Below are 12428 nucleotides of genomic sequence, written 5' to 3'. Positions count from 1 at the left end.
CTCTCACATCTGCAGGAAACCTTTCTATACTTTTTTTTTTTTCAAAGAGTGTAGCCTCACATATTCCACTATCTCTCTATCTTATTTCAGACGGCAGAAGTCGCTCTTGCCAACTTGAAGGGCAAATACGAGAACGAGAAAGCCATGGTGACTGAAACTATGATGAAACTGCGCAACGAGTTAAAGGCACTCAAGGAAGACGCTGCTACATTCTCCTCTCTCAGAGTCATGTTTGCCACTAGGTACGTACCCAGAACTCTCCGGATACTGCTGCTATAGAAGCAAAGTCAGAAACGCATTTACTGCCTGTGAATAACTTTCCTTATTACTGATTAATAATTGGAAAATACCAGTCATAAACAGTGTTGTGTATCATATGAATGTATATGATATATAAATACTTTTCACTCACGTAAATTAGTCCATCTTAGCGGTACTTTTAGCCAAGGTTTTTCCACCATCTGTGCAGAATATCCATATACACTCAGTCATAATGAGGGCACTCGTCACCTTTAAACATTTAAGGGGGGCACTGACGGGAGAGATGTGTGCTGAGCGATCTTAACACAGACCGCTCAGCACACATCTCTCCCCCCGCTCAGCACAGTGCGATGTGCTGAGCGAGGGGGGGTGACAACGGGGGGCCGCTCACTTCACACAGCGCTGAAGTGAGTGACTCGCTAGATTGAGCCTGCATGCAGGCTCAATCTAGCACCGGCGATAGCGATGCGTGGGGCCGCGCATCGCTATCGCTGGGGGGCATACACACGGCAGATCCGTGCTTAAAATTCAAGCAATCTAGTCAGATTGCTTAGATTTTAAACACTGATCTCTCCGTGTGTACCCCCCTTAAGAGATTTAATGCAGATCTTCAAACACAAGGTCAGAGGTGACTCCAGATGTTTCTGTACGTTATGTGTTCCTTTTATCAAGACAAGTAAAGATGCATCATAATAGTAGCATTGTAGTGTGTGTGTGTGTGTGTGTGTGTGTGTGTGTGTGTGTGTGTGTGTGTGTGTATATCTGTGGGGCTGGGGCAGTAATGTCAGCAGTCGGGATCCCAAAGGTCAGCATCCCAACCACTGGATCCCAGCCGCCAGAATGTCAGGGAGGCAGCAGAGAACCCTTTGCGGGCTCGCTGTGCTCGCCACAGGTTCTATTCCCACTCTATAGGTGTCATGGGAATAGCCCGTTTGCCGGCATTGTAAGCGATCAGGATTCCATCGTCTGTATCCTGACCGCCGGTAAAGCAACTACATGTGTGTGTGTGTGTGTGTGTGTGTGTGTGTACACATATACACTGAAATTAGCAGCTGCTGAGGAAATGTAAAAAAGTTGCCATTCACCTTCCATGTGGCCACCATTGGCTGCATAGAGGAGCAGCTTCCAGGAAAATATAGGGTCACGATGGTCCGATTATATAAGACATCAAATCTTGTGCTGAAATGTATACAATTTGTATTTTATTTTTGACCAAAATCGGATTGGATATGTGTTAAATAAATGTTCTTAACCTAATTCACACACACAATTTCCGTGGCTATCCTATTATCCCCGATGCCGGCACTGATCAGGGATTATGTTGCTGGTGCCTCAGGCACCTGAAGCATAATCCGCAGTAAGATGCCGCTGGAGCCACGCTAACACATGGGATCAGGGACTTATCCCCGATCCCATGTGTTCCATGTTATTGTGGGTCCAATTTTGGCTGATCAAAATGCCTGTAATTGTATACCGCCATAATGACCTTCAGTAATAGATTGCGATATCCGGGTGTTTTGATCATCTAAAATCGCATTGCCCCTAATAGGATATCGCTCTTAATGTGCCTATGTCTTTTTCAGCAAGCATCGATCAGCAAAACATGTATTCGACAGTTTACACCTGTTACACTATACTACACCATCAGTCACGTCCAAGTTCTGCCCAACATGTCCTGAGCACCTGTGTATAAGAGCATTCTGTGAATAGGAGGCTTATGTGCAAGTCTTTGCAGACAAAGCAGGTGCTGTATAATTGTACTGAAGGCTCTGAAGTGGGATCAGTCGTCTTTCATTATGCTGAAACTTGACCGTAACCCAAAACTTCAACTAAGGTTGGGAAGCCCCAGAGAGCACTTCACAATATGTGTAATAAGTCAGGACCAGGAGTCTGGTTTCCAGTGTTCATTGAAAGGTAGGAACAGGAGTATTTCTTCTCTCTGCTGACACTTCAGAGGTATCCGTAGGTAATATCTTACTACTGACCTTGTTTTATTCACTTTGATCTTAACACAAGCCAAAACAGGTAACTCAGTGTTAAAATTGGGTGGGGAAAAAAAACAAGTTCCAAGGACTTGAGGTTAGTGATATGGAACAGGTGTGTGTGTGTGTGTGTGTGTGTGTGTGTGTGAGAGAGAGATCCATAAGGACTAGGAACTTGACATTTGGACAGTAGCTTGCTTTTGTGACGTAGGCACCCACTAAGAAGTGGTGTTTCATAATTCCACAAAGGGCTTAAAAAGGATGAAATGATTATTGGGAATTCCCCCCCTCACAGAGGAGAGTTAAGACAGCCCAGCCACGCGGGGCTATAAAGAATGCATGGTGCTGGCGATACCAAGTCGCGGAGGGGGGAGGACTCAATGCTCTGTTCCTGGATATAGATATATATTTCAGATATATAGATATATATTTCAGGGGATCCGGTCTCTGGGTCGACAGTAACTAGGTCGACCACTGTTGGTCGACAGGGTCTCTAGGTCCACAATGTCTCTAGGTTGACATGTTCTAGGTCGACAGGTCAGAAGGTCGACACGTGTTTTTCACAGTTTCTTCTTTTTATAACCTTTTTCATACTTAACGATCCACACGGACTACGATTGGAAATAGTAACCTGTGCCGAGCGCAGCGGTAGTGGAGCATGGTACCTTGTCCGAAGCGAGGGGACACAGTGCACTAATTGGGGTTCCCAGTCACTGTACGTAGAAAACCGACACCAAAAAAACATAAAAACTCATGTCGACCAACATCACGTCGTCCTACATCATGTCGACCTAGAGACCCTGTCGACCAATAGTGGTCGACCTAGTTACTGTCGACCTTGCATACCACACCCAGATTTCAGATAAAAGTACTTAACCAACCTATTTCCAGTCGGGAGAGAATAGTATCTCATTTATCAGAGGTTAACCTGTCACGTGAACTAAACATTGCCGAACCGCTCAGAGAGCAATAGGAGGAATGGAGAGAGAGATATTTTGACTCTTATTTGCATTAAAGGAAAACTTGATAGTCAGCAACTGCTTATCTGCTGTGTGAAGGGTGCCATCAGATCTCCCAGTGACCTTAAGTGTTGTGAGAAAATCTTTACCTTTTTACCTCAAAGGAGGAGCCCTAAGAACTGCGAGAAGCAATTCTTTGGAATAGAGTCAGCCTATCCATGCAAGCCTTACATATTTAACATACAGCGGGCGGAGCTTGACCTGTCGTCCCAGCATTTACAGCACTGAGCAGGACAAAGTTACACACACAGAAGTACTTTTCAGTGTATATGTATGTGTATATGTATGTATGTGTATATATATATATATATATATATATATATGTTTGCGTGTAGGTCGCACTCGGACTTTCAGATAAACATCGTCAAGGATCAAATATGAAAGATGTCTGAATACATCTGAAACGTTGGCATAAAGGTTTTGTGTCCGTGATGTTTATCTGAAAGTCAGAGGAGTGTGACCTATCAGTTGTTGTATTGGCAAAGGTTGTTTGCGTTGGTATGCACCCAGGCTCATAAGTTTTTAGTGGATGGAGTGCCGGTCTGTTTGGACATATATCTATCCATCCACTCACCTACACACACTTTATCATAGATAGGTTCACTGAAATCCCTGCTAGTGAGGATTCTTCCAGCTGGCCATGTGCTTTCATTAATTAAACTCTGATTGGATCTCAGGTTATATACAGACCAGCTGCAGTTTGACTGGGAGATAGAGCAATTAGGTGTATCATATGTGTTAGGAAAAAGTGCCTTGTTACGGGAATCGTATTACTGTATAGCCCTTGAGCAGCATCCTAACCAGTATAATGGGGACTGGTAGATGCACTTACATGTTTGTGTCAGACACGGAGCTTCACGGTGGACGAACCACCTTCACACTGGACTTAATAATGCAGCTCTCCTGGTGATCAGTAATCTCTTTGAAAGCTACTCCTGTCTGTTCTTACCCAAATGGGTATGCTAGAGTCACATTAGCAATCTGTCAGCGTCAGAGGGATCGATGAGTGTGGATTGAATGCGACACAGCCAACACTCACATCTGTAAGGTCACTTGGTCCTAATCTCTTGTATCATTTTTGAATGCTAAAGACCGAGAACAAAATTGTGAAGCAGGACTTCTATTGCAAATATATTGTAATCATTTATTGATAAAACATCAGCATATTACATAGAGCTGTACATTTAGGGGCTCACAATACAAACATATGACATGACACAGAAGGCAAAGACTGGCCTGGCCAGATGAGTTTACTATCCAGGAGCTGTGGGGAACACCTGATAAGGAGGAGGAAGAACAATTGGAGCAGATAGATGGGAAATTGTTTCCCGGTGAAACACAAATACTGCAACAACTAAAAAAAATAGTAGCGCGCAAATTACAACCTTCATGAGCTTAAAAAGATTACAAAGAAACCCATCAATTTACAATGTTGCCGATTTGCCGTATCTGTAAAAACATTGAGTGGGGTGTAATGCTGTCCGACTTCTGAGGCTGTGCGGGATGCCGGACGAACTCAAACGTTTTTTTTAAAGGGGTAATCACTTACAAGGCAAAATCATGCCTTGTAAGTGATTGCCCCTTTAAAAAAAAGTCTTGAGTTCGGGCCGGCATTTCACACAGCCGCCGAACTCGGGCGGCATTACATCCCGCCCTTTATTGGAAAATTAAAAATGCAATAAAACATGCAGAGGGAGATGCACTAAGCCTTGAAAAGTGATACATTTCACGGTGATTGCGGGGTCTATTCATGAAGCATTGAAAAAGGTGGAGAAGTTGCCCATGGCAACCAATCAGCTGCTACGTACAATTGTATAGTATGCAAATTATAAATGTTACTTCAATGCTAATTGGTTGCCATGGGCAACTTCTCCACTGGCTCACTTCTCCACCCTTTTCACTGCTTCATGAGTTGATCCCTAAGTACAAGCCAATCAGCTACTAACTGCCATGTTACAGGCTGCCTTTGAAAAATGACAGGAGCTGATTGGCTGCTACTTTATCACCGTGCAGTTTTTCACTTTTCAAGGCTTAGTACATCTGGCCCGCAGTTTGGTGCTCCCCTGCTTCTGAAAAGATGTGAATTATTACTAAATCTGACTAGGAGCCATCATTTATAATGGGCCAATCATACATAATATAATATTTAAAGGGGAAAAGTTCTGCATCTTGGAGCAAGTGGTGCAATTAGTCTGCAGCTATTTAGAACCTCGGAGACCAAAGACTGCCTGAGGCTGTTCTGGCACAAAGGGAGTTATTAATACATGAGGCTGACTCCCTGGGGAAGCTACGCAGTAACTACATGTAGGCAACTCTGAAATGCTCTGCATAAATGCAAGGGGGTCTTCTGGGACGCCACGTGTCGGATTCAGGTCACCCAGTTACATGGAGATGGAAACAGATTTCTGTAACAGAAATGTTCATCATTACTCTTACGTGTCATGCATTATGGTTCATAATCGGTTCTGTGTTTTTGACAATGATATAGGTTGCATATGTGCGCACAGGAGGCCTATTGCATGAAGTGTAACACTGAAATGGGATATGTTGTATCTGTTATATATAATGTTAACAACGTTTGTAAACATCGGTTCAACATACAGTGTCTTGTTTTGGAAATATAAAGGCGGTATGGCAGATATAGGATCTCATAGAGGTATATTCAATTACAGTCGGAAGTTCTGAAAGGGCGGAAAGACGGCACTTTCCGCCGATAATCTGAACTTTGAAGTGCTGTTTTCCTCCCTGACGGAACTTCCGACAACTCAAAAAACACACGGATGAGCAGAATCCATGTGGTTTCAACCATTCATTTTCGCCCATAAGAGAGGACGGAAATGAATGGTCGTAATGGGAGGGAAAATGGTGGAACCGGCCCGCTATAGAATACTGACGTGTCGGATCCTCTCCGTCGGAGAGGATCCGACTGTAATTGATCAATTCTACCCTTTAGCTGGAAACTTGGTATATATAAAGTCATTAATAATTGCTGCTATGACGATGTCCTATACTGCTGCTATGACGATGTTCTACTCAGACATGATCACCAGGAGTCTTCTACTGTTACTGTGAGGAGCACTGTACTGTATACTGACTCGTAGCTGCAGTGGTATCTGTGTACATCTCTGAATCATGCTTCTTGTCCACAGAATTCTTGAAATGAGACGGCATACTCCTGCCGTTGTTGATTTACGGTCACGTTAAGTATTCTGAAACCCTTGTGTCTTTTTCTTGTGCTGCAGGTGTGATGAGTACGTAACGCAGCTGGATGAAATGCAGAGGCAGCTGGCGGCGGCCGAAGACGAGAAGAAGACTTTGAACTCACTGCTCCGCATGGCCATCCAACAGAAGCTGGCATTGACGCAGCGTTTAGAGCACCTGGAACTTGACCACGAGCAGGCGAAGCGCGTGCGCACAAAATCCACGTCCATTAAAAAAAACAGTAACCCTAGCGTAAGTCACGTTCGCTCATGTGCGGACGGCTCCGAGGGGTCTGTCCTCAACAACCAGGTGTTTTGCAGTGAAAAGTATAAGATCTGTTGCGACTAGGGAATGCTGATCCTTGTTTGTCCGCTTGGATAGTCCGCATGAAGCGCCAATTGCTACAATATTGCAGCCACTTAACCTGTACTGATATGTTGTTTATACTGTGTATGCAAATGGTAATATTAAGCTTAGCTTGATTATAACTAACACTTGTAAAGGGGGCTTTGCAAGAAGTTAACGCAGGAAGGAGACAGACAGTACTTCCAGAGTTAACCTTGTAGGTGTTTTTGTTTTTAGGGAACATGTACCAAGCTGAAGCCATAATCACGGTAATGGCCCATCTGTCGTTGGGTGCGCTGGAAACAGATGCAGAATAGCTGAACGCCAATTCACATTCTGTGTCACATGATTAAAGAATTCAAAACGATATATAGCTGAAATACAACATATTTATATGTTGGAATCACCCCCACCTTGCGGAGTCTGGATAAGTCTTTGTCCTGCGGTGACAGCACAAGGGTGGATTCGTAATTGTAATTGCACATATGGAAATATGGGCATAAAACGTAATAATGATTAAGAAAATTAAAAACCTGTATCCATTGATACTTGTACCAGTGATGAAACGCTTCAGTAAAGTGTCGGTTCTCTGGCCGTACCAGGTCTATAAAACGTGGTGGCCTGTTATATTGCACGTCTTAATCATTGTATCTTTAATAGCACAAATATTAGAAGTCCGGAGACGCTTGTTGAGAAATAAGGGACACTTAGCATGAACCACAAGCCCCTTGTTTCTTGAACGCACAGACATCACAATCTGCCTCCACTATCCCTGACATCTCTCCGACATATACTGGAGCGCAGTACAAATATTGCATGCTAGCCTGCGCAATCGTAACCAATCCAAACTGGACGTAGATTAAACTAAATATGACGTATGGTTCTAACTATATGTCTTTACATTTGTGGTTAGGTTTAAAATAATGACGATACTCAAGTATTAACAAGCTAACAGTATCCAAATGTTAGTGCGAGCTTCAAAATATTTCTCATCCAAGTGTGGGAGAGACCAAAAACTTGAGTGCATAATGTACAAACACAGAGACCGGCTAACAAGAGAACAACAAAACGTGTTTAACCTTTTCTACTCATCAAGTTGCCGGGAATCAGAATTAGTGGAATGGTTACAAGGCGGTTTCTTCTAAGTATTTTAGTATTAATATTATTATTCTATATTCTCATAGAATACTGTTAAGTACATTATGAGAAGAATCGAGCATTACTTCTGCTAGCACATAGTGTAAAAAGATTCTACAATTTGGTAAACACTGACACCCAGTGGTCACTGACTAAAAGCACTGGCAACATTCTTTGTCGAGGCTAAATTAAGCTATGGAAATAATGACAAAGGGTTCAGTGGAGATTTTGTGCCAGTATAAAAAGGAAGGAAATTGATATTAATTACTGGAAGGCACAATAGGATCAGTTAAAAAAAAAAAAAAATGTTTAAAGTGCCTGCTTTGAATTGCTCTACTATTGTAAAGCTCTGTTCAATCTGTTATTTCAGTCGTCATTTTGTGTATATATAGTTTCCTATGGTTAATCTTGCAAGAATGGGTTCCGTCCTCATTCCTAACACCCCTCCAAAAATCTCCAGTTCCTTCCCCCTCGCTCTCTGCTTGCTAACTTTTTTATCTTCACTGCAATGACCCTGGCAACGCTTCATTTCATCTCACTGCGTTCCTTATAGATTATCAGCACACTGCTTCCTGTGTCCAGGCACTCTGCCGCTAAATAGTCAGGACAAGCCCCCAGTGACTCTAGAAGGTAATGAGAGCTCACCACCTGCTGGAGAGTGCCGGTACAGTCCCGAATGTTTGCATGCTAACATGAGTGCTTTTCCGTAACATTTTCAGAGTGTCAGACCTTGTATCTTCCTGGTTGCTAAAGAACAAACTTTGGGAATATGGCTTATAAAGTATATAATCCCTCACAGAGCACTACACAAATATATTGTTGTTTGTTTTTGTTTTTTCCCCCCAGCTTGCGTTTAAGAGACACACAGAAAAAAAAGAATATACCTTATTTTAAAAATAGGGCAGGTCCCAAACTTTGTTATGTTAAAAAACAAAGTGGTAAATTTACCGCCACGACGTTGCCAACTACAGAGAGTTCCTAGAAGTAGTTGATCTATCTCTGAAGCGAGATCTGTTTTGCTTTCTGTCTTGGTTATTTTTTATTATGACCATTCAGTGTGGTGTTTTTTTTGTGTCACATTAGAATTTTAGCTCTAAGGGACATTTTATTTGGTACATCTTTTTCTTTACTCTTTTATTACTGTGTAAAATGACAGGCTAACATTTTCATTTTTTAGTTATTTCTAATATTAGGCAACATGGAGTCTATTATATTTAGCCCCAAGTATCTTCTGTCTCACGGTTATGGTGGGATTAATATGTCTCGCTTCTCCCCAAAATATGGATATAACTGGCAGCCATTGTGTTCACCCCATGAATATATAGGCTCTTATGCACAGTTATTTAATCCCATAAAATCATGTTGGATTATAGTCACTAATCTGCAGTATTTTAATTTTTCATCTTGCATAGTCATAAATATTTTCTTTGGAATTTTTTGGGTGGAGATTTCCCATTTCTGCTATAAGTTTCTTAGATTGATGTCAATTATTTGTCACTCTCTGATTATTCTTTGTGTTTTAATTTTTTTTTAATATGAGACTTTTTAAGCATGGTATAGTAGTAATAATATAATATCTATAAAATGATTTGTTTGTGTCTACTATAATTTTTATTATTTTAGTTTTTTTAATTATTATTTTTATAAAATTCTCTTCTATGCGGATCCAAACATTCAATGTTACGCTTTTGCTGCCTATGTTGTTTGACCTGTTTATTGAGCACAATGTACGCTGACTGGTATCACCATGCATGACCAGTGCATAGAAGCCTAAAGCTTCACCTTCTTCTGCTTTCTGTAACTTCAGACATCAAATATCATTCAACGCCGGACAGATATCTGCTAGCTTGCATATGCTACTCTACAATCCGTGCCCAATAAGCCAGCACTCAACATTGTCTACCCTCTACGCCTAGGAACTAACGGCTGCCTGGCCTTCCTTTTGTTTTTCAACTAACCTGCTCCGCACCGCTCCTGACAAAAATTTGTAATGATACGTATCTAATTTTTATTTTATTTTCCGTTTTTCCAGTTGTAGAATAGTCTTCGGAGAAGAACTTGCGATCCAGTGCATTGAGATGCACATAACTCCAGTCCGAATAACACTTGACATTTAGAGCCAATGGCAAAAAAAAAAAAAAAAAAAAGAGACGGGAAACTGCACCCTCCTTTAATTTCATACACTTTACAGGAAGCGCTCCTTCCCATTATTTAATGTTTTCTCAATATATATTTTCAAAATGAAAAGCTTTATTAAGTGCTGCTGGGGAAGAAAACTTACAAGTGCTGATCCAAACTCTACTATCAACGATTCTATGTTAGTATCAGTTGCGTTGGGAAAAGGGTTTTTTTTTTTTTTTTTCATTTTATTATTTTACATCAGATTGTTAAACCTGTGCACTTTTGATATTTTAATGTTTTCTGTTTTCTCTATATTTTCTGTAGAAATATTATAGAACATGTAATGGCTGCATTAATAGTCTGAACATGGCGGTTTTCCTGGGTAGTATTAACTCTTGTGCGTGTTGATTTTAGTATCGGCATGTTGCAGGGAATTTATTTACTGTTTTTATGATTTAATACACTCAATGTTAAATACATACAAATATATATGTCCTCTCTTACTACAGCTTTTTTTTTCACAATACTAGTTTTATTTGTGTTTTTGTTTTTTGTTTATGTTATAATTACTGATTTTAACTGCCATGCTCATTTAACAAAAACAAAAAAAAAATCCAGGGTCTGAAAATTCTGGGGTTTTCATACTATTATTATTCTTAGGAATAGCTTAATGTAACAAGAAAAAAACTTGACTTTCTTTGGTTAAAACAGTAACAGGCACTTGAAAAAAACAAAAAGGTTCAATAAGTAGTATTACCTAAAATGTCGGAATATCCTGCTTTTTGGGAAATCAAGAATTGCTGATGAACAGAATTTTATACAACTACCAGTTAAATTCCAAATTGGAATTGTTTGTTTTTATTTTCTTCATTATCGTGCCAAATTATGGTACATCTAGCAAGTTCAATTCTAAAGTTGTTAATTAACAAGTGTTTATACAGTAAGCCTTTGTTATGGAAACCAGTAGTGCCTTTATGATTACTGAGAACATCTTATACTAGGTGTGAAGGGGGGAAGAAAAGGGTCTGAAAAATTAATGAATCCATGCGGAGCAATAAATGCAAAGGATTAAAAAAAAAAAATAACCTTGCATATATTTAATGGATAAGAGTAATCTGTATTTAGGGAAGAAAAATTGTCAAAAAGAAAAATTCCGTTGGTCAGTGATTCTTTTCAGTGCAGATCCTTACCAATTCAGGAAATGAGAAGAAAAATAATGTTTGCAAACCAAAACTAATAGCTTTTGAAAATTGTTCTAGCAAGATGTATAACTTACACATTTGTGGCGGCTGTGCCCCAAACTCAAGGGACTTTCTATTATCTGTGTATGGTGGTGGACGCAGTCTTACCATTCTATCGCTGGCAAATGTGGAAAACACATTTAATATCTACTCTTGCATGTTGTATTTATCTGCTGTTGTTTTCAGGAAACAGAAATTGTGAGAGGCATCAACAAGCACCGCCGGATTGGCGGCTGTTCGTTGAGGCAGAGGCAATTGTTTTTAATTGGTACTCGCTAAACTACTGTCATTTTTTCTTTTTTACAAGATGACAAAAATAACGGAAAATTTTAATAGTGGGGGAAAAAAAGATTTCTGTTTGCTGGAAAAACAGTATTATTTCTAGTTGTTGGGATTTTATATTCTCATCTTTTACAGTATTGATCCTTAAACTATTGTTACTGCAAATTATTTCATATGTATGTGGGTATTTATTTGAAATTATTTCATAAAGTACTGTATTATTTTAATGTGCATTACTTTTAGTGGCAAAGTGTTCTTCAGTTACATGTCATATGCACGTACTCTTGCCAAGTAACCTTTACACAGATCGGAAAGTTGAAGCAGTCGTTATGGCAGAGATTGGCGCTTCTTATAATGGTTTGTCTAGTGAATGAAAAGTGTTAATTATATTAATACAAGGTTGTGTGTAGCAAGTTGCCTGTGTAAGGGTAGTCACATGTATCAATAAAGGTGATAAAGGAATGCTGTGTCTGTCTCTGTTTTTTCCCAGGTTATTTACGGTCTATGGGAATTGGTCTTCAGAACCTGGTGCTGAATTAAAGGTTTCTTGTAAATTAACGTGGAAAATAATGAAGAGCCTATTTTAAGACTGGTCCTCCCTCCTCTTCCTAATGCTTCCTCCCTACTCTTCCTTATGCTGTCAACATGATTAGGGAAATTCCATTACAATTCATTTTAATCTCCGATCACAATTACTTTTTCCTCCAACTGATTTATTATTCTAGTTACATGTGATTGATTAGATGAGAGGTGTTAAAGTTTACATCTGAGATGAATAATCCAGATGGAATTTACTTGTGAAGGAACTACTTTTGAGAATCTGCTGTCCAGTGCAACCC

At 40.2% G+C, this 12428-nt stretch overlaps 1 protein-coding gene across 3 annotated transcripts in view; it reads left to right on the top strand.

Annotated features, from left to right (window-relative positions):
• BICD2 (BICD cargo adaptor 2) overlaps positions 1 to 12051 on the top strand; it is a 183272-nt gene extending 171221 nt beyond the window's left edge. The window contains exons 6-9 of one of the 3 annotated variants that reach the window (XM_063940803.1): positions 91 to 242; positions 6505 to 6715; positions 8499 to 8575; positions 9978 to 12051. In XM_063940803.1, the coding sequence (XP_063796873.1) occupies positions 91 to 242; positions 6505 to 6715; positions 8499 to 8546 (411 nt within the window). In that variant the 3' untranslated portion in view covers positions 8547 to 8575; positions 9978 to 12051. The other 2 variants (XM_063940804.1, XM_063940802.1) reach the window with 2 other exon arrangements.
• Positions 12052 to 12428: the final 377 nt, after the last annotated feature.

This window comes from Pseudophryne corroboree, chromosome 9, assembly GCF_028390025.1.
Source record: "Pseudophryne corroboree isolate aPseCor3 chromosome 9, aPseCor3.hap2, whole genome shotgun sequence".
Classification (NCBI taxonomy): Eukaryota; Metazoa; Chordata; class Amphibia; order Anura; family Myobatrachidae; genus Pseudophryne; species Pseudophryne corroboree.
This window is presented reverse-complemented; position numbering and strand designations above follow the sequence as displayed.